This window comes from Sapajus apella, unplaced genomic scaffold (genome assembly GCF_009761245.1).
Source record: "Sapajus apella isolate SASKATOON/1434 unplaced genomic scaffold, GSC_monkey_1.0 scaffold26, whole genome shotgun sequence".
NCBI classification, from domain to species: Eukaryota; Metazoa; Chordata; class Mammalia; order Primates; family Cebidae; genus Sapajus; species Sapajus apella.
Window position 1 is genome coordinate 10,317,765 of NW_022436966.1, and position 23,840 is coordinate 10,341,604.

The following is a 23,840-nucleotide window of genomic DNA, read 5'->3' on the forward strand; positions in this document are numbered from 1 at the left end:
ATGGCTCAGCAAAGCCACAGAGAGACTGACCCTACAGATGCCTGGGGCAAAAGATTATAAGTGGAGACATATGACAGACCATTAAGACCCCACAAAGATCTCTTGGAAAATTTAAGATAATTAAAAGCAGTCATCTATACAGAGACTCAAAAAAGCCACAAACAGGCCCAGGCAAGATGCATGCTCCGTAAAGACCTAAGAAGATCTTTAGCTTTCTCTTTGATGTGATCTCGAAATTCAGAAGCAAGGCCAAGATAATTAGGAAAGGACTTCTATGGCAAAGAGCCAGTCTTCAGAGAATGGGAGAAGTAGCTGGGTCTCTTTTTTTTTTCAAATCCCCAACATACCCATTGTAAATTTAAAAACCCAAAATCACAGTGTATGAAAATAAACAGGGAAACATGGAACATTCAATAATAATAATAAATTAGCAGCAAACTATCCCTGAAAAAATACAGGTATCACACTTACTAGAAAAAGATTTTCAAACAATTGTTTTAAATATGTTCAAACAGTAAAGAACAACATGGACAGAGACCTAAAGGAAATCAAGTAAACTGTATGAACAAAGGAGAATATCAACAGAGATAGAAATTATTAAAAGAACCAACCAGAAATTCTGGAAATGAAAAATATAATAGGCAGGCCGGGCGCGGTGGCTCAAGCCTGTAATCCCAGCACTTTGGGAGGCCGAGGCGGGTGGATCACAAGGTCAAGAGATCGAGACCATCCTGGTCAACGTGGTGAAACCCCGTCTCTACTAAAAATACAAAACATTAGCTGGGCATGGTGGTGCGTGCCTGTAATCCCAGCTACTCAGGAGGCTGAGGCAGGAGAATTGCCTGAACCCAGGAGGCGGAGGTTGCAGTGAGCCGAGATCGCGCCATTGCACTCCAGCCTGGGTAACAAGAGTGAAACTCCATCTCAAAAAAAAAAAATATATATATATATAATAGGCATGTTAGGATAGTCAAACTTAAAAATTCACTAGAGGGATTCAACAGCAGACTTGGACAGAAGAAAGAATAAACAAGCTTAAAGATAACTTGTTTGAAATTATCAAGTCTGAGGAGCAAAAAGAATTAAAAAGTGAACAGAGCTTAAGAGACTTACGAGACACTATCAAGCAGGACAATATATGCATTATGAAGATCCCAGATGGAGAAGACAGTAAGAAAAATGTAGGGAACTTATTTGAAATATAATGGCCAAAAACTTCCCCAATCTGAGGATAGAAATAGACGTATAAACTCAAGAAGCTCAACAAACTCTAACTATAATAAACCCAAAGAGACACACAAGACACATTACAATCAAACTACTGAAAGTCAAAGACAAAGAGCCAATCTTGAGAACTACAAGAGAAAAAATGACTCATCACATACAAGGGAGCCTAATAAGATTATCAACGGATTTCTCAGTATGAATCTTGCAGGCTAAGAAAGAATGGGACGGTATATTCAAAAACATTAACTGGGCCAGGCAAGGTGGCTCATACTTGTAATCCCAGCACTTTGGGAGGCTGAAGCAGGCAGATTACTTGAGGTCAGGAGTTCAAGACCAGCCTGGCCAACATGGTGAAACCCCATCTCTACTAAAAATACAAAATATTAGCCAGGCATGGTGACGCATGCCTGTAATCCCAGCTACTTGGGAGGCTGAGGCAGGAGAATCACTGGAACCTGGGAGGCAGAGGTTGCAGTGAGCTGAAATCGTACCACTGTACTCAAGACTGTGTCTCAAAAAAAACAAAAAGTGGGGGAGGGAGGGACAGCGGGGGTGGGGAGTTGGGGAGAGATAGCATGGGGAGAAATGCCAGATATAGGTGATGGGGAGGAAGGCAGAAAATCACACTGCCATGTGTGTACCTATGCAACAATCTTGCATGTTCTTCACATGTACCCCAGAACCTAAAATGCAATTAAAAAAAATAAAAATAATTAAATGAAGAATAGTATCTAGCAAAACTGTCCTTCAAATATGAAGAAATTAAGACATTCCCAGATAAAACATGTATAGTCAACACCACTAGATGTTTGCTACAAGAAATGCTAAAGAGAATCCTTCAAATTGAAACAAAAAGATACTAGACAGCTATACAAAATCATATGAAAGTATAAAGTTCCCCATTAAAGGTAAACATATGGACAACTTTAGAATCCTGTGTTATTGTAATTTTGGTGCATAAATCCACTTTTAATTCTTGTATAGAATCTATAAAATTACACAAAAAATCTATAATGGGTATACAATATATAAATGTAATTTTAACAACAATAACAAAAGAAATAATGGTAAAGGGGAATTTCTGCATGCTAATGAAGATTAGTTATCAGTGTAACATAAATTGCATAAATTTGAAATCTGTTATGTAATTACAATGTTAGCCACAAAGAAAAAGATTTATTTAGTATACCCAAAAGAAAATGAAAAGGGAATCAAAGTATGTCACTATAAAAAAAAAGTCAGTGGAATACAAAGGGAAGGCAGTAAGAGAAGAAATGAGGGACCAAAAAGCCACAAGACGTACAGAAAACAGGTGACAAAACAGCAATAGTACATCCTTCCACATCAATAATTACTTTAAATATGAATAATCCAACTCACTAGTTAGAAGACATATTGACTGAATGGATATTTAAAAAACAAAATCTAACACTCTGCTTCACACAGGAGATTCATTTTAGATCCAACACATAAGCTGAAATAGAAAGGATGGAAAAAATATTTCATGTAAAAAGTAACCACAAGAGAGCAGGGGTACCTATAATAATATCAGATAAAATAGACTTTCAATGAAAAATTGTCACAAGAGACTAGAAAGGATAATATAGAATGATTAACAAGTCAATTCACCAAGATATGATTATAAATATGTATGCACCAAACATCAGCACTCCTAAATATATGAAGCAAACATTAACAGAACTGAAGAAAGAAATAATAGACAGCAACACAGTAATATTAGGAGACTTCAATAACCTGCTTTCAATAATGGATAGGACAACCAGACAGAAGATCACTAAGGACAACAGAAGACTTGAACAATACTGTAGACCAACTGGATGGAATAGACATACAGAACTCTCCACTCAATTCCTATAAAAATCTCAATGTATCTTTGCAGAAACAAAAAAAAAATACCCATGCTTAAAATTAATATCAAGGGACCTTGAAAAGCCAAAACAATCTTGAAAAAAAACAATAAAGTTGAAGAACTCACACTTTCTGACTTCAAAATTTACTACAAAATACAGTAATCAAAATATGATACTAGCATAAACACAGACATACAGAACCATAGAACAGAATAGAGAACCTAAATAAACCTTTGTGTATGTGGATAAATGATTTCTGACAAGGGTACCAAGACCATTTAATGGGGGAAGAAGACATTCTTTTCATCAAATGTTGCTGGGAAAACTGAATGTCCATATGCAAAAGTATGAAGCTAGACTCCTCTTACTATAGGGAACCAGCCCTACATCACTTGTGGGTACCCCATGTTCAGTGGTGACGAAGGAATGAGTACAAGACAGATTAAGAGAGATAGTAGGACCAGGGCGCCATCACTCATTACTTTGGAGGAGACAGTGAAGACCCCGAGCTCTGATCATCCACACTATTTATTGGTTACAATCACTTTGATCTACAGGGTAGGGATAGTGATGGTGGGGAGGGTGATGGCAGAGTGAATCAGTGAGCCAGAACTGGTGTGTCATTCTAAGGATTGATAACAGTGGTGGTTTGAGAGTTTCACAAAACAACAACATGTGGTTATCTTTAGCTTATTATCTATGTACAGCTGATGGAATGCAGGCCTTACAAGTTTCCTACAAGTCTGGCTATGTCATAGTGCAATGAAGGGGTTTTACGTCCTTGAGCACAATGTTTATGGTAACAGAGCCTAGGTCACCCTGCACTGGAACATGAGGCATGGAGAGGCTTTCCTCCTCAGAGAGACCTCCCTCAGCCTTCCACAGTTTGTTGTTCCTTGTTTATATGTTACTCATAACCAATTTATGTAAGCACTCTGTAAGTCCTTTTTCCTTTGCTGCTTTTTCCAACACTTACCTTACACCATATACAAAAATCAACTAAAAATGTATCAAAGATCTACATACAGGTCTAAAACCTTAATTCTCTTGGAAGAAAACATAGGAGAAAACGTTGTAACATTGGATTTGGCAATGATTTCACAGGTAAGACACCAAAAGTACAGGCAATAAAAACAATTTAAAAAAAGATAATTCATTAAAATTATTGTTTTGGCTTCATTAAAATTATTGGACTTCATTAAAATTATTGTTTGTCCATCAAAGGATACTATCAACAGAGTGAAAAGACAACCCACATGACAGGAGAAAATACAGTTGGCCCTCCGTATCCATGGGTTCCTCATCTATGGATTCCACCAACAGACTGAAAATATTTGGAAAAGAACTGTACTAAACATGTACAGACTTTTTTTCTTGTAAATTATTCCCTAAATAATACATTACAATGATTTATAAAACAATTACATTGTATTAGGTATTATAAGTAATGTGGAGATTATTTAAAGTATATGTGAGGATGTATATAGATTATATGCAAATACCAGGCATTTTGTATCAGGGACATAAGCATCTGCAGATTTTGGTATCTGTAGGGGGTCCTGGAACCAACTCCCACAAATACTAAGGGACAACTGTATTTCATGATAAGTGACAACCAGAATATAGAAAGAACTACAACCCAATAAGAAAAAAAATTTAATGTACAAAAGACTTCCAAGATATACAAATGGACAGTAAGTACATGAAATGATGTTCAACATCACTAATTGTTAGGAAAATGCAGATCAAACCACAATGAGAGACTACTTTTACATACATTAGGATGCTATTATTGTTTGATTTAGCTGAAAGGCTGAGAAGCAATAAGATGGCCATTATCAAAAAACAGAAAGCAAATAGTGTTGGTAAGGATGTGGAGAAACTAGAGTATTTGTACATTGCCGGTGGGACTACAAAATGTGTGACCCCTGTGGAAAACAGTATGGTAGTTCCTCAAAAAATTAAACATAAAACCATTACATAAAACCATTATATGATGCAGCAATTTTACTTCTGGTATCCACCCAAAAGAACTGAAAGCAGGGACATGAACAGATATTTGTACACCCATGTTCATTGCAACATTAGTCACAATAGCCAAAACGTGGAAACAACCAAAATGGCCATTGACAGATGAATGGATACACAAAAGGTGTAATACATGTAATGAAATATTATTCTGCCCTAAAAAGGGAATTAAATTCTGATACCTGCTACAGCATGGATGAACTGTGCAGACATTATGCTAAGTGGAATGAGGCTCTAAAGAACAAATATTGTATGACTCCACTGATATGAAGTACCTGGAATAGTCAAATTCTTAGAGACATAAAGTAGAACAGCGGTTATCAGGGCCTTAAAGAAGTAAGAAATGGAAAATTGTTACTTAATGAGTACAGAATTTCAGTTTGGGATGATTAAAAAGTTCTGGAGATGGGGAGTAGTGATGGTTAAATAACATGTGAATGTGCCTAATGCCACTAAAGTATACACTTAAAAAATAGTTAAAGTGGTAAATTTTATGTTACCTTTTACCACAACAAAAAAATCAAGGAGACATAAACATAACACCATAAAAACCCTAGAAGAAAATCTAGGCAAAACCATTTAGGACATAGGTGTAGGCAAGGACTTCATGACTAAAACACCAAAAGCATTAGCAACAAAAGCCAAAATAGACAAATGGGACCTAATCAAACTCCACAGCTTCTGCACGGCAAAAGAAACAGTCATTAGAATGAATCGACAACCAACAGAATGGGAAAAAAATTTTGTAGTCTACCCATCTGACAAAGGGCTGATAACCAGAATCTACAAAGAACTAAAACAGATTTATAAGAAACAAACAAACAAGCCCATTCAAAAGTGGGCGAAGGATATGAACAGACACCTTACAAAAGAAGACATACATGAGGCCAACAAACATATGAAAAATGCTCATCATCACTGGTCATTAGAGAAATGCAAATAAAAACTATATTGAGATACCATCTCACGCCAGTTAGAATAGCGATCATTAAAAAATCTGCAGACAACAGATGCTGAAGAGGATGTGGAGAAACAGGAACACTTTTACACTGTTGGTGGGAGTGTAAATTAGTTCAACCATTGTGGAAGACAGTGTGGGGATTCCTCAAGGACCTAGACATAGAAATTCCATTTGACCCAGCAATCCCATTACTGGGTATATATCCAAAGGATTATAAATCATTCTACTATAAGGACACATGCACACGAATGTTCATTGCAGCACAGTTTACAATAGCAAAGACCTGGAACCAACACAAATGCCCATCGATGATAGACTGGACAGGGAAAATGTGGCACATATACGCCATGGAATATTATGCAGCCATCAAAAATGATGAGTTTGTGTCCTTTGTAGGGACAGGGATGAACCTGGAAACCATCATTCTCAGCAAACTGACACAAGAACAGAAAATCAAACACCACATATTCTCACTCATAAGTGGGTGTTTAACAATGAGAACACATGGACATAGGGAGGGGAGCATCACACACTGGGGTCTGTTGGGGGGAAATAGGGGAGGGACAGCGGGGGGTGAGGAGTTGGGGAGAGATAGCACAGGGAGAAATGCTTATATAGGTGATGGGGAGGAAGGCAGCACATCACACTGCCATGTGTGTACCTATGCAACAATCTTGCATGTTCTTCACCTGCACCCCAAAACCTAAAATGCAATTTTAAAAAATAAATAAAAAATAAAGGAAAGAGAAAAGAAAGAAATGAAACCACTAGTGGTCTAGGCACCTCTTGGAAACATTCTAGAAAAAAATTGTGCTAATGACAACAACTAAAGGAAAGAACTGAATTCTCCTTTAAGCTTTAATAGGTAAATTTAGAGGTTATCTTGGGGCTACATGTTTGAGTTTCTAGGTATGTGGCATACCTCTTATTTCTTCCCACTGACTTTGCTCATAGTCAAGGGTAATAAATCATGTAGTTACGTATCTACATTGTCTTGTTTGTACTACTCATTGTCATACTGTCTGAAAAAAACTTATATTTATTTATTAATTTTTCTTTTTTTGAGATGAAGTCTCACTCTGTCACCCAGGCAAGAGTGCAGAGGTGTGTTCTCAGCTCACTACAACCTCTGCCTCCCAGATTCAAGTGATTCTCCTGCCTCAGCCTCCAGAGTAGCTGGGATTACATGCCACCACACCTAGCTAATTTTTGTATTTTTAATAGAGACAGGGTTTCACCGTGTTGCCCAAGCTGGTCTTGAACTCCTGACCTGAAGTGATCTGCCCACCTTGACCTCCCAAACTGCTGGGATTACAGTCGTAAGCCACCAAGCCCAGCCACAGAAATCTTATATTTAGAAATGGCAGAAACTGATTCTTTTAATGTGGAATTATGGTACATATAGTAACCTGCTGCATTTCCTATTTTTACTATCACCCAAAGACAGGAGTGACATACATAGAATAGGGAGTGTGTGTACAGTATTTACATTTTGACAATTACATTATTAGAGCACTAGTGTGTAACCTCTGAAAATGATAAAGTAGTAATTTTTGAGTTCACTAATACTTCTATCATAAGTTTATCAATTTACTTGATGGATGACAGTATCTTCAAGTATTGATTGAGATGGAATAGTTGATAAATTGTTCTCATATTCTTTCCTCTAAAAAATGATTTTTAAAAAATATTTTAAATATATCAACATACTTTATCTCAGTATTTATGATCTATTTACTTTCTGAAAGACTTGGGGCATTTCATAAAAGTATTTTATATATCATATCTAAAATAAATTATATATACAGCAAAAGTCAATTAAAAGTTGCAGGCCAGGCATGGTGATTTATGTCTGTAATCCTAGTGATTTGGGAGGCTAAGGCAAAAAGAGCACTTGAGCCCAGTAGTTGAGCAACATAACAAGACCCTGTCTTTACAAAAATAAAAATTTTTTTAAATTATCCAGGCATGGTGGTGCATGCCTGTAGTCCCGGCTGCTTGGGAAGCTGAGGCAAGATCCCTCAAGCCTAGGAATTAGAGCTATAATTGTGCTATGAGCTGTAACTATGCCACTGATCTCCAGCCTAGGCGACAGAGCACAACCCTATTTCAAGAAAGAAAAGGTGCATAGTAAGTAATGTTGAATATCAGGCTGTTATATACAAGTTAAAACTGAGTTTAGCTCTGAAATTGGGAAGGCAAAGGCAAAAAAGTGAAATAGGTTTACCTTGAGAGGCATCATGATATAATAGAAAGAATGCAGTATTATAGACCAACTGTCTCAGTCGAGTTTTGTTCCACTACCTCCTCACTGCTATACGCCTCTAAAACTGTTTCCTCATCTGTAAAATGAGAATAGTTATGTTTAATCTAGTAAGACTATATGATTATTTTGTCCAATTAGGTAATGGGAAACCATTCTGTTCTTAAACATGGTTATTATTATTATTGACTTAATTTTTTAACATATGCAAATAGTACATTTATCTGGATGGAAACTTTTTTCAGCACTTTGTATTCACACTCAAGAATGTTTGTGCAGGCCAGGTACAATGGCTCATACCTATAATCCCAGCACTTTGGGAGGTAGAGGCGAGCGGATCACTTGAGGCCAGGAGTTCAAGACCATCCTGGCCAAAATGGTGAAATCCTATCTCTATAAAAAATACAAAAATTAGCCTGGCGTGGTGGTGCATGCCTGTAGTCCCAGCTACTCAGGAGGCTGGGGTGGGAGTATCACCTGAGTCTGGGAGGTCGAGGCTGCACTGAGCTTTGATTGTACCACTATACTCCAGCCTGGATGACACAGTGAGATCTTGTCTCAACAACAACAACAACAAATTTGTGTAAAAAAAAAAAAAAAAAAAACTAAAAAGTGGCCCAGCATGGTGGCTCACTCCTGTAATATCAGCACTTTGGGAGGCCAAGGCAGGCAGATTACCTGAAGTCAAGAATTCAAGACCAGCCTGGCCAACATGGTGAAACCCCATCTCTACTAAAAATGCAAAAAAATTAGCCAGGCGTGGTGGCATGTGCCTGTAGTTCCAGCTACTCAGGAGGCTGAGGCAGGGAGAACTGCTTGAACCCGGGAGGCAGAGGCTGCAGTGAGCTGAGATCACACCACTACACTCTGCACTCCAGCCTGGGCAACAGAGCAAACACTGTTAAAAAAAAAAAAAGAAAGAAAGAAAGAAAAGCAAGCTCAGTACAGTAGTGCATGCCTATAGTCTCAGCTCCTCTAGAGGCTGAGGTGGGGAAACTGCTTGAGCCCAGGAGTTTTAGGCCAGTGTGGGCAACTCAGCAAGACCCAATCTCTACAAAAAAAATGTTTTTTTAACTGAAAAACAAACGAAACACGTCTTAGAGTTTTGATTCTAGTCACAGAGATGTTTCTTATAACTCTGTAAGCTGAAAGAATTATATTAAATCATAATTCACTAAAGGCATTTCTGTGGAAAGGTGAAATGACAAGTTCTAAGCACATTCTTTTCTGATGGTTTGCTTAACACAGAAGTCAAAAAGTTAGCTTATCTATCAACTTGTCTCTCATATGAACCAAAAGCCTCAATCTAACCTTTGGCAAGTGCTAGACTATAATCAGTTTGAGGCTACATTTTCTACAAAAAATGTCAAGGACCAAATTCTGCAGTGTTGATGAAAAGGAAACCTATGTATGATACCAAATATGCAAGAAGCAGAGTTCAATTTCACAGTGTTCAGTAGTGAAACTTGAATACCGTAGCTGGTCAACTTACTTAGGAAAGTGTTTCCTGCCACATACAGTGCTTGCTTATAGCATGCTTATAAGCAAAAGCCTTAAATAATAGGAATAGAGAGAGAGAGGCGTTAATCATAAAGCATCCTGTGGAACTAGTTTTGTTAGTACATTTAAAAAACTCTAGTGGAAAAAAAAAAACACTTCATAGAGAAATAAGAACTAAATTATAATCCCAACTCTGCTACTAAGTGACTTTGGACAAAACACTCAACCCATATGAGCCTCAGCTCATATGTTAATTAACCTCATATGTTAATCTGTAACATAAAAGAATTTCAGATTAGGGAGTTTTAAGGTTTCTTCCAACCCTAAAATATTATACTTCTGGCATGTAATTATTATTAAACCAAATCAGAAACTTCACAAGAGACCATTAGTAACACAGACGAAACCTAACGTAACAAAACTGTGAGATGATCACTTATTAAAATTCAAAAATCTGTATTAAGTGAGCAACAGATCAAAATCCAGTTTATAGCAAAGCAAAGCTTAACTTGTCCACTGAATTTACTTACAAAAGTCTGTGTACATTTAAAGGAAAGTAACCTGATATCACCCAACATTAGGTAACAGCTAAAGGGTGTGGCTCTGAAAATGCACTCAACCATATGTAGAAATCAGTGAGGGACTGGGGAAAACCCTTTTGTTGCTGTAAAATTACTACAAGAATTAACATGTAGCTTCATTGAGTCAAGGCTCAGCACAATTTCAACACATTTTTAAAAAATGAAGATCAGTCTTCCTTGGAACCACAACTTCCTATTATTAAACAAAATCACCTCCTCCCACACTAGGAAACAAACAAAGCAAAACCACCAATTCTACAGTGTTTATCCAGAAGCTTAAAATTTCATAAGCTTTTGGTCCAATAATTCTATTTCTACAGTTCTATACCAAGGAAATAATCCTACAAACAGGAAAAAAAAATCATGCCTAAGAATAGCAATCATAGGGTTATTTATGAAAAAGAAGAAATTGGAAACAATACAAATATAACCAAAAAAGGAATGGTTAAATAAAGCTATAGTATTTAATGGAATAAAATTCAGCTATTAAAAACAGACTATGTAGAAAGTGAAAAGTTATGAAGTGTTGTGAGGCCAAAAAAAGAAAGAAAAAGGAAAGATATAGAATTGTATATACAATAGAATTCGAGCTGTGTTTAAAATAAATAAAACATGTATGTGGAGAAAAAGACTGGAAACTAATTCATGTTAACCATCGTTTTATGTGACTGGTAGGACTATGGGTAAATTTTCATACTTTCCTGTTTTCCAAATTTTATTTAATGATTATGTTTTATTTCAAATAATGTTTAAAAAATTGAATATAAATTATTTTACAAATCTTCAAAATATCCCTCTAAAGTACAGAGTATAAGTTAAGGTTATTTAGCATGGAAACCTTGGAAATGCCCTGAAGTCTTTTTTTTTTTTTTTTGAGACAGAGTTTTAGTCTTCTTGCCCATGCTGGAGTGCAATACCACCATCTCAGCTCACTGCAACCTCTGCCTCCCGGGTTCAAGCGATTGTCCTGCCTCAGCCTACCAAGTAGCTGGGATTTCAAGCAAGTTCCACCACACCTGGCTAATTTTTTTGTATTTTTAGTAGAGATGGGGTTTCTCCGTGTTGGTCAGGCTGGTCTCAAACTCTCGACCTCAGGTGATCTATCTGCCTCAGCCTCCCAAAGTGCTGGAATTACAGACGCGAGCCACCATGCCCAGCCAGCCTTAAGTCTTTTTAAAATGTAGTGAATTCTAAAGGAAATCCTCCAAAGGAAAATTTTTTGTTTTGTTTTTTTAAAATCCTGGAAGATCCTTGAGAAGTTAATTCTATGATTCTAACTTTTTAAAATATAATTCCTAAAGTAAGAGAGGATTAAATCATGGAGAGCAGACACTGCATAACATCAACAACAAGGCTGAACCACATGATACTTCTTAGGTATGCCATCAGCCTTCTAGCAACAAGTATATCTAGATATTAGGAAAATAAAATAATTTACCTAAGATCTCTGCCAGTTGATGAACAAGGCCAAAACCGAACTCATTTTCTCAATGACCATTCTCATGGTATACAAACTAGACTTTGGTATGGTAGTTTATAAGCCAAGAGTTGAAGCTTATGTTTTAAAAATGACAGTGCTTAGTTTTCTTTTTAAATTCAAAGCTATCTAAAACCCCGGAACTTGCCAGCACACACACTCAAGCCCCAGGCACTATTAAATTACACATTCTTCTTGCTACCTGTTTTTCCAGGTTTTTTTTTTTTTTTTTCAATTTTGTATACATCAAGATCTGCAGGCACATATATACATACATGTGTTGCCCTTATTTTTTTAGCTCCATACCTGTTTCCTTTGAGATGTGAGTACTTAAAATAGTATAAATGCAGACTTCTGAAAGGCTTCTCTTAGTAATAATTTTTAAGATATAACTTACAGAACAAATTTATTTTTTAAATTATTTTCACCTATACTTTAAGAAAAATGTCTCCAATTATGACATGACAGTTTAAATGCTATTATCCCTACTCTTTACCTTTCACTTTTCCATTTCAACTCTAAGAAGTTTATCTTCAAATTTTTAAAAATGTCCCCACTGTATTATTTTTCACATAATATCACTCATCTTTCGTCTTATCTTCAGACATCATCCAACTTCAAAAGCCCATAAAATCTTCTGTTTTTCTGTAACTGATAGGGATGGGAGCGGATGGGGGGAGTGCAAAAGAAAGAAATAATAACAAATGGGAAATAGATGAAGTTCTTGCTAATACTTCTTTTCAGCTTCATAAAATGTTATGAAAGTCTTATAAAACCACAATCTTCTCTATTTTATAAACCATTACCTCAAGCCACTATCAAATGCTCATTAAAACACTGAAATTAAGAAATATATGCCATATAATACCTTTCAGAACACACAGTATTTTAAAATCACACTGAAGAATCCAAATGACATACAGTTTGCAATTTTTCATTGGAGAAGCTTTCAGATGCTTACAAATTTCAATTAACATCCTGTCCTTTCTTTGCCTTTTAATGCTTATTATTTCTTGACTAATTTTTATGAATATCATATCAAAATTTGGATGATCAAGTCAGATAAGTATACAGTTCTCTTATGTATCTATGGGTAGTGCATTTTAAACTATTTTGTTTCACTATTTTTAAATACTTAAAAATAGTAAAGATACAAATGTTACTTTTTACTCTGCCTAAACATTATTTTAATTATTTTTATTTGTTTATTTGCAGGAAATCAGAGATGGTGATTCTCTCAGAATGATTCACTTTGGTCTGGTGTAAACAATAAGAACAAAAGAAACCTGCCTTTTTCATATCTAAACTTTTTCATGGCTTGATACAGACTTAAAATCTCCCTGTGTGGATTCTTAACAAGGAGACAGTATGAATCATATGAATTAGTTAAGAGTTCTAAGTGGAGTGTTTTCAAAATAAAGTTTTATTATTTCAAAAACATACAACATAACAGCAAAATGATCGTAAGTCTTTAGTCTACTTATTTTCAATAATGAAAACATTTTGAAAGTGTCTTAAATTGTACCTTAATTAGGTGCTACAAAAAGAGCATATTTAAACTTTGTTCTCCCAAGTACTTTAAAATGGGGCAGTAGGAGGCAAGCATAGTGGCTCATTCCTGCAGTCTCAGTGCTTTAGGAGATGAAGGCTGAAGGATCACTTGAGCCCAGGAGTTCAAGACTAGCCTATGCAACATAGTGAAACGCTGTCTCTAGAAAAATTAGCCAGGCGTGGTGGTACATGCTTGTGAAGCTGAGGCAGGAGAATTACTTGAGCCCAGGAGTTCAAGGCTACAGTAAGCCATGGTCACACCACTGCACTCTAACCTGGACAACAGAGTATGACCCTGTCTCAAAAAAAAAAAAAAAAAAACTTCTTCTGCTCTTGTTTACATTATTAATTTACATTATAAATACAGTATTTATTATGCAAATGTTTCAGTCCAGACCCATTATTAGAAGATAGTTCTCCATGGTTCTCTCAAATTACTGCTATGAGTAGTTTGCCCTGACTGCCCCTGGGAACACAGATACTGTTTCCCTCTGGAGCAAGGGGCGGGCATATGAGATTTTAGTTCTTTAAGCTCAGAATGCCTCTCCTTTACACTGCTCACTCTGTGTGTAGGTGACATCTAGCCCTCTTAACATTGTTCTGTAGGAATACAGCTCAGAGAATCCATTAAAAAAGAAAAGAAAAGAAAAAATGCCAATACCCTGGCTACTATCATTGATCTCTGACTCAGGAGTCTCATGTCTTCTACCAGCACCCATGAAACTATAGTGTGGTAACTTGTTTGCTAATAAAGAGGATAAAATCTCATACCCTTCACAGTTCTGACACCCATTCTTTAGCAGATAACCAATATTTCACAATTATAGACATCTATAATAATCAACATTGTTAACTGCTATACAATTACATTATATAATTAAACCTTAGAGTTAAAAGTTGATAAGATTGGAGGCTTTTACATTTCAGATTTTTCTACTTCCCATTTATCTGTACCTCTACCAGAGGATATGACCAAAAAAGATGAAACTCAAATTACATGTTTTTCATTTTGTTATTGCTCTGAAAAAATTTTAATAATGTATAACATGTAAGAAAAACTAAAAAGAGATATAGAGTTACCAGAAAATTTTCATTTTACTATTCCCATTCTTCTTTATCGTACAGATAATCAAAAGTTAACTAATTTTTAGAGAAAAATTGTATTTAAAAAATAGGATTTTGTCAAGATTGCAAAATTTTCTCCAGATTTTCTGGTAAATAGTCATTAACCCAAAATACCTTTCCTGTGAGATATTAAATATAAAATACAGATTTTGATACAGCTGTGTTGTTCTATATAATGATAATAATAATGTTTGCTGATTATCTAGGTGAAAATTAAACAAATCATAGTTCTTAAAGTACCCATTTTCCCCACTTCACATATCTCTAGAAAAATTAACTCAAATATACAGAAAACCAACTTTAGATAGAAGTATATATTATGATCTTTGATAATGTATGATTTATAAGTGCTGTTATTTCCCAGATGTTGTCCATCTGAGAATGTTTATTAAACATTCCAGTAAATTGATATTCCTGCTTTGCTAGAACCTGAAAGGATTATGAAGCTACCATAGCTCTAAAGAAGAGTGATATAGGCAGGAACAGCTTGGTAGTATCTGCCCTGGCACAGACAGGTTCACAGTGTCCTTCAGGAACAAACCCATGAGCTTTTTCAACTATTTTCCAGATTTCTCAGATCTGAAGTAATTTGCACAGTAATTTATATTAGCTATCACATGTGTCTTATTGCTAGAATAAATTTCATTTGGAATGCTAATGTCTAAAAGTTTTTGCTTCATTAAAAGGCTATGTAAGCACATATATAACCTATGTAACCTTCACATTGTGCACATGTACCCCACTACTTAAGGTATAATAAAATAAAAAGTAATTTATAGGAGAAATAAAAGGATTTTAACATAGCATAAATATTAATGTTTAGGCTGATATGAACTTGAAAACATAATAAAGTAGTCAGATATTTGCAGCTATTATTAATAAATTTGGATTTTCAATTTGTAATTTTTTTTAAAAAGGCCATGTATCCAAAACTTGGTATCATACTTTCTTCCTACTATCTTGAAATGTTTATGAAGAGTTAAAATTATACCACTCTCTACTGCGAGTTTGATCAGAGCTACAACATGCATGGCCCTGTACTAGACACTGTACATAGGTATTCTCCATGAAAAGTCCCCCAAAACTCAGTGAGGAAGATACATCATCAACATCCCACTCCTATGGATGAGGTAACCTGATGACACTTCTAGCACCAATTTCACCTAGAAAGGACAGAGGAGACTGGCCACTCCTCCCACAATGTGCCAAGTAGAGTTTTTGAGCTGGCCTGGACTGCCCTCAAGCAGCTGAAGGGTCCTGTGTACATTTATGAGAAAACTGCTGGTGTACAGCTTCTACAAACAGCCCACACAAATCAATTGCAACATTGCTGCCCTCCAGCCTCAGATGTGAAAGCCAACTCCAAGTGGGAGGCATGTAATGTGAACAAAGGAATGTCTAAGATGGACATCATGAGGATCTATGTTGCCAAAGTGGAAAAGCTGAAGAAGAATGAGGCTGGCTAAGGACACATTGGCAGACACAAGGAAGCAGCATGGCTCTGTTACAGAATGCTCTTCTTAAAAAACCTTGATGGCTGAAATGTTCTGAAACAATAGCAAGGTTAGCTAAGACATCAATAGATCACTTAAACTGCATGAGAGTGACTGCTGTTGGAAAAGAGAAACACAGTGACTGTGAGTGCTAGGGAGGTAACCAAATGTACAAACTGGTTTTTTGTATGGTTTTTGAGTGGAGTTCCCAGCCTTCCTATTACAAGAGCTAGGTAGGCATTTGGCAGGTGTAGAGTAGTTAGGGGGAGAATGTGCTGTGGAAATGCCCAAGGGCTGAGGTCAGTGAAACCATTCTCCAGTGACAGCCTCTTGGGAGGCTGAGGCCCTAACACTTTATCTCTTCAGGGTTGATTCACTAATAACACTACAGAGGGGAAAGGGGCTCTGTCCTCCAAAAAGCTAAAGTCAAGACCAAAAGCTCCCACTGAGGCACAGGCCCCAAGAAGTTAGTGTTTTTAGGGAGACCAAGTTTTTAGTGATAATGTGGTGAAACAACTGACACAGTACAACACAGCAGTTGAGAAACAATGGTGCACGTAGTGTCAAAATACCAGCCTAAGAAAGACTCATCGAAGACCTAGCAACCAAAATTTTCTTGAGATTATTCTGTACCTAACCCTGGTTTCTGCTTGGGGATGTTTGTGGGACAATATGCATATGTATTTATATGTGGGATTTGTTGCAAGAACACAACACACCCCTTTACTTAAGCAAATGCTAGAGTGTTTGAGCCCAACTTGTGATCCTTACTGTCCATTAACGTGGAGGCATCAATGCACAACCATTATGCCTGATGGCTAGAGTATGGAGAACTAAATGGTATTCAAAGAAGCAGGTCTACAGTGACATGAGATCTAAAAAATTAAAAATTATTTTTCTGGCCGGGCGCGGTGGCTCAAGCCTGTAATCCCAGCACTTTGGGAGGCCGAGGCGGGTGGGTCACGAGGTCAAGAGATCGAGACCATCCTGGTCAACATGGTGAAACCCCGTCTCTACTAGAAATACAAAAAATTAGCTGGGCATGGTGGTGCGTGCCTGTAATCCCAGCTACTCAGGAGGCTGAGGCAGGAGAATTGCCTGAACCCAGGAGGCGGAGGTTGCGGTGAGCCGAGATTGCGCCATTGCACTCCAGCCTGGGTAACATGAGTGAAACTCTGTCTCAAAAAAAAAAAAAATTATTTTTCTGCTGTGTGCAGTGGCTCACACCTGTAATCCCAGCATTTTGGGAGACAGAGGTGGGCAGATCACGAGGTTGAGAGATCGAGACCACCCTGGCCAACATGGTGAAACCCTGTCTCTACTAAAAATACAAAAAAAAATAGCTGGGCGTGGTGGCATGCACCTGTAGTCCCAGCTACTCGGGAGGCTGAGGCAGGAGAATCGCTTGAACCCAGGATGCAGAGGTTGTGGTGAGCCAAGATCATGCCATTGCACTCCAGCCTGAGCAACAAGAGCAAAACTCCATCTCAAATATATATATATATATATATATATATATATATATATATATTTTTTTGTAGATCATGACATCAGGTCAGCTCCAGTTCTTGATGGGAGTAATAACAGAAGCAACAACCATAAAAACTTCGGAGAACAAAGGCAAACAAACATCACCATGTGTCATCAAGATCTTCTGTTCACATATTTGTAGGGAGTTACTATAGACAAAGTACATTACTTAAGAATGAAACCTACCCAGGGCATCACAGCAACTAAAGAATTATTTCTTACAACTCTAGACTGGGCAAGAGCCACAGTGTAGAACAGCAGTGCTGTTCTCTCTTGTTTGGAGGATGTTATGAAGACAGTTTGATGTTTTTAGGATCGTGATGCATGTTAAATGTAAATTACTAGTAAAAATAATAATATATTTTGCTTCAACATATGGTAACAACTTAGAAGTTGTATATATAGCCATACCATTCTTTAAAGCATAGAACCTAAAAAGTAAAAATATGCCTTTATTAGGACAGTAGAAAGTAACCATAAGATAAAGTTTTAAAAAGGAGAGACAATAGAATTTATATATTTGTATTTGCTTATGAAGTGGTTGCCTATAGGATGCAGGAGAAATGGGACTGATGGGAATGGGGTAGGAGAGAAATTTTTCTATGTATACTGTGAAAGGAAAATAAAATCTCAGGACTCACTAATGGAAAAAATTATACCATTCTGGCATATTAACTATTTAAGTTAATATAGCACTTGAAAAACAGTAGGTGAAAAAAAGATCACTATGACATTCATGCTAGTTCTTAAGACAAGAAATGAAATTCCTATATAAAAGATGCAACATTCTTACCACAGAGGACAAAAAGTTGAGGCCAAAGGAATTCGTACAAACAAACCTAGTTATACTAACCTTTATCTTCCTGGCTACTTATCTACACAATTAACTATCCTAGCCTAATCCCCTTTGGCTTATCACATTTTCCCAACTTACTATTGTTTGTCCAATTCACCATTCAAGTAATTGACTCTAACAGCATTTTCAATTCTGCATTTCTTTATGAAGACTCCCATGCCACATAAAACTTGTATTCAATAAATGTGTATGCTTTTCTCCTGTTTATCTTCTATCAGTTTAATTCTTGGTCCCAGTCAAGACTCTAAGAAAATGGAGGTAAAGTTTCACCATCTCTACATTAGTAAAGACTATCAAATTTACAACTAAGATTGATTGATTGATTAAGACAGAGTCTCGCTCTGTAGCCCAGGCTGGAGTGCAGTGGTGCGATCTCAGTTCACTGCAACCTCTGCCTCTCTGGTTCAAGCGATTCTCCTGACTCACCCTCCCGAGTAGCTGGACTACAGGTGCGTGCCACCAAACCCAGCTAATTTTTTATGTATTTAGTAGAGATGGGGTTTCACCATGTTAGCCAGGATGGTCTCGATCTCCTGACCTCATGATCCACCTGTGTTGGCCTCCCAAAGTGCTGGGATTACAGGCATGAGCCACTGCACCTGGCCCAAGACTTTATTTTAAAACATACCAATTGACCAGGCATGGTGGCTGACGCCTGTAATCCCAGCACTTTGGGAGGCCGAGGCAGGCGGATAACCTCAGGTCAGGAGTTCAAGACCAGCCTGGCCAACATGGTGAAACCCCATCTCTACTAAAAATACAAAATGTACTAAGGCGTGGTGGTGCATACCTGTAGTTCCAGCTACTTGGGAGGCTGAGGCAGGAGAATCGCTTGAACCCAGGAAGCAGAGGTTGCAGTGAGCCAAAATCACACCACTGCACTCCAGCCTGGGCAACAGAGCAAGACTCTGTCTCAAAAAGAAAAGAAAAGAAAAGAGCTTACTAATTATATTCTTTAAAAATATGTATATAAATACAGACATATAGACCAATGGAATAAATACAGAGCCAAGAAATAAACTTTAGCATATATGGTCAAAATATTTTTAGCAAGGGTGCTAAGACTATTCAATGGTCAGGGAAAGGGCAGTCTTTTCAACAAATGCTTCTGGGAAAACTGGATACTCACATGCAAAAGAATGAAGTTGGACCCTTACCTTATGCCATATACAAAAATAACTCAAAATTGATCACAGACCCAAACATAAGACTTAAAAAAATAAAACTCTTAGAAGAAAACAGAAGGAGCACTTCATTACATTTGATTTGGTGATGATTTCTTGGATATGACACAAAGCCCAGCAACAAAAGTAAAAACAGATAAATTGGACTCCAAATCAAAAACTTTTGTGCACCAAAGGACACTATCTGCAGACTGAAAAAGCAATCTATGAAATGGAAGAAAACATTTGCAAACCACATCTGATAAGTGCTTATTATCAAGACTATATAAATAACTCCTAAAACTCAACAAAAAATGGCAAAATATTTTTAAATGGGTGAAGAACTTGAACAGACATTTCTCCTAAGAAGATATACAAATGACCAATGAGTACATGAAATAATGCTCAACGTTGCTAATGCAGTCATTAGTGGAAATGAAAATCAAAACCACAGCCACATACTACTTTACAGGCCTTAGAGTGGCTACTACATTATAAAAGAAAGAAAGAAAATAACAAGTGTTAGCAAGGACATAGAACACTTATACAATGTTGGTAGAAAGGTAAAATGGCACAGCTACTACAGAAAATCGTATGTTGATTCCTAAAAAAATTGAAAATACAATGATCATATGATCCAACAATTCCACTTCTAGTATATACCCAAAAGAATTGAAAGCAATAACTCAAACAGATATTTGTATACCCATGTTAATAACAGTATTGTTATTCACAATAGCCAAAAGGCAAAATGGACCTAAATGTCCACTGACAGTACATAAACAAAATGTGGTATATATGTGTGTACACACATGCAATAGAACATTCAGCCTAAAAAAGGAAGTAAATTATGACACGATACACATACATGAACCTTGAATATATTATGCTAAGTGAAATAAGTTAGTCACAAAAAGACAAATATTGTATGATTCACCTATATGAGGTATCCAACATAGTCAAATTCATAAAAACAAAAAGTAGAATGGTAGTTGCCAGGGAATGAGGGCAGAGGAAAATTGTGAGTTGCTATTTAATGGGTAGAGAGTTCCAGTTTTGCAAGATAAAAAATGTTCTGGAGGTTGGTTGCACAGCAGTGTGAATACACATAGCCTACTAAGCTGTAAACTTAAAATGGGTAAGATGGTAAATAATATGTGTATTTATCACAATTTTTAGAAATATGTATGTAACATATAGTTTTACCTTAATATGACTTTGAAGGCTCTGAAATTCACTGAGATCTGCTATCTCCTAAAATAATTCCAAGAAAGCTGACTTTCAGAAGTAGCAAGATTTTGTTAAGAATAGTTCTGCCGGGCGCAGTGGCTCACGCCTGTAATCCCAGCACTTTGGGAGGCTGAGGCGGGTGGATCACGAGGTCAAGAGATCGAGACCATCCTGGTCAACATGGTGAAACCCCGTCTCTACTAAAAATACAAAAAATTAGCTGGGCATGGTGGTGCGTGCCTGTAATCCCAGCTACTCAGGAGGCTGAGGCAGGAGAATTGCCTGAACCTAGGAGGCGGAGGTTGCGGTGAGCCAAGATTGCGCCATTGCACTCCAGCCTGGGTAACAACAGTGAAACTCTGTCTCAAAAAAAAAAAAAAAGAATAGTTCTATATTTAATAATCTACAACTACCTAGTAACCCTAGTTAAATAACCACCAATTTGCTTTTTTAAAATAATCATGGAAGAAAATCCAAAAGAATTCACAAGAAAACTGGAATAAGCAATAATGGCAATATTGCAGGATATAAAGCTAATATACAAAGGTCAATTACTTTCCTATATACCAGCAATGAACAAGTGGAATTTGACATAAAAAAACACAATACCATTTACATAAGCACCTAAAAAATTGAAATACTTGGGTATCAAACTATAAAAAATATTTACAAGATCTATAGGAGAAAAACTATAAGTTGGAAGAGATTCCATATTCATAGATAAGATGATTTAATATTATCAAGATATCATTTCTTTCCAACTTGATCTATAGATTCAATGCCATCCCAATCAAAATCCCAGCAAGTTATTTCATAAATAAGAACAAACTGATTCTAATGTTTATAGGGAGAGGCAAAAGACTCAGAATAGCCAATACAATATTTACAGGGCATAAAGTTAGAGGACTGACACTACTCACCTTAAAGACTTACTGTAACACTATAATAAGACAGTATGGTACTGGTAAAGGACAAATAGGTCAATGGAATAGAATAGAGAGCACAGAAACAGACCCACTAAATATAAAAAATCACCTAATCTTTGACAAAGGAGCAAAGGCAATACACTGTTTTAAAAAAATAGCCTTTTCAGGCTGGGCGCAGTGGCTCACGCCTGTAATCCCAGCACTTTGGGAGGCCGAGGCGGGTGGATCACGAGGTCAAGAGATCGAGACCATCCTGGTCAACATGGTGAAACCCCGTCTCTACTAAAAATACAAAAAATTAGCTGGGTGTGGTGGCACGTGTCTGTAATCCCAGCTACTCAGGAGGCTGAGGCAGGAGAATTGCCTAAACCCAGAAAGCGGAGGTTGTGGTGAGCCGAGATCGCGCCATTGCACTCCAGCCTGGGTAACAAGAGTGAAACTCCGTCTCAAAAAAAAAAAAAATAGCCTTTTCAATAAATGATGTTAGAACAATAGACATCCACATGCAAAAGATGAATCTAGAGGAAGACTTTATACCCTTCACAAAAATTAACTCAAAATGTATCGCAAGCCTTAATGTAAAACACAAAACTATAAAACTCCTAGAAGATAAGAGAAAATCTAGATGACCTTAGATTTGGTGATGACTTTTTAGATGTGACACTGAAGATATGATTTATAAAAGAAAAAAATCAATACACTGGATTGCATTAAAATTAAACATTTCTGCTCTACAAAAGACACTGCCAAGAGAATGAAAACACAGTCACAGGCTAGGAGAAAATATTTGCAAAAGACATATAAAGGGCTGTTATCTAAAATATACAAAAAATTCCCAAAACTCAAAAATAAGAAAACAACCCAATTAAAAAATGGACCAACGACCTTAACAGACACCTCACCAAAAGAGACATATAGCTGCAAAAAAAAAAAAAAAAAAAAGCACATGAAAAGATGTTCCACATCATATGTCATGAGGGAAATGCAAATTAAAACAAAAAGATAACCAATGCACACGTATTATAATGGCCAAATTCCAGAACACTGATCACACCAAATGCTGGCAAGGAGATGGAACAAGAATGATCATTTATTGCACATGGGAACACAAAATGGTACAGCCAGTTTGGAAGAAAGTTTGGTAGTTTCTTAACAAAATGAAACATACTTTTACCATATATATGATTTAGCAATTGAGCTCCTTGGTATTGATCCAAAAAAGTGGAAAATTTATGTCCACACAAAAATCTGCACATGGATGTTTGATCAAAGTTTAATTCATAAGTAACAAAACTTGGAAGCAATCAAGATGTCCTTCAGTAGGCGAATGAAAAAACTGTGGTACATCCAAATAATGGAATATTATTCAACACTAAAATAAATTAGCTATTAAGCCTTATAAAGATATGAAGAAACCTTAAATGCATAATACCAAGTGAAAGAAGTCAATCTGAAATGGTTACATAATGTATGATTCCATCAATATGACATTCTGGTAAAGGGGATTCTGGAAAACTATGAAGACAGTAAAAAGACCGGCGGGGTCCAGGGGTTAAAAGAAAAGGAGGGATGAATAGAAGGAGCATAGAGGGTTCTCAGGGCAGTGAAACTATTTTATATGATACTATAGAGTAGACATAAGTCACCATACCTGTGTCAAAACCAAGAGAATATACAACACCAACAGTGAACCCTAATATAAGCTATGGACTTCGGGTTATGTTGTATCAATGGAGAGTCATCATCTGTAACAAATATTCCATTCTGGTGGGGAATGTTGACAGATGGGAGGCTATTGCGTGTGTGGCAACAGTACATAGATGGGAAATCTCTGTACCTTCCTCTTTGTTGTGAACTTAAAACTGCTCTAAAAAAAATTAGGTCTTATACATTAGAGTGAACCAGCAACCAACAGAATGGAAAAAAAAATTTGCAATCTATCCATCTGACAAAGGGCAAATAACCAGAATCTACAAAGAATTTAAGCAAATTTACAAGAAAAAAACAACCCCATCAAAAAGTGGGCAAAGGATATAAACAGACACTTCTCAAAAGAAG

General features: G+C 36.7%; 1 protein-coding gene and 1 long non-coding RNA gene across 10 annotated transcripts in view; one reads left to right on the forward strand and one right to left on the reverse strand.

The window, feature by feature from the left end:
• Window positions 1-15,242, forward strand: part of WDPCP (WD repeat containing planar cell polarity effector) — a 509,410-nt gene extending 494,168 nt beyond the window's left edge. For 8 of the 9 annotated variants that reach the window (XM_032291974.1, XM_032291976.1, XM_032291975.1 and 5 more), the window contains one exon: window positions 13,124-15,242. In XM_032291974.1, the coding sequence (XP_032147865.1) occupies window positions 13,124-13,174 (51 nt within the window). In that variant the 3' untranslated portion in view covers window positions 13,175-15,242. The remainder of the gene's footprint in view (window positions 1-13,123) is intronic. The other variant, XR_004273015.1, reaches the window with a different exon arrangement.
• On the reverse strand, window positions 4,005-20,550 carry LOC116560551. Its single transcript, XR_004273016.1, has 3 exons — window positions 20,538-20,550; window positions 11,443-11,447; window positions 4,005-5,360 (listed from the first exon to the last, which is right to left on the reverse strand). It is a non-coding gene; the product is annotated as an uncharacterized LOC116560551 (long non-coding RNA).
• Between the last annotated feature and the right edge of the window lie 3,290 nt (window positions 20,551-23,840).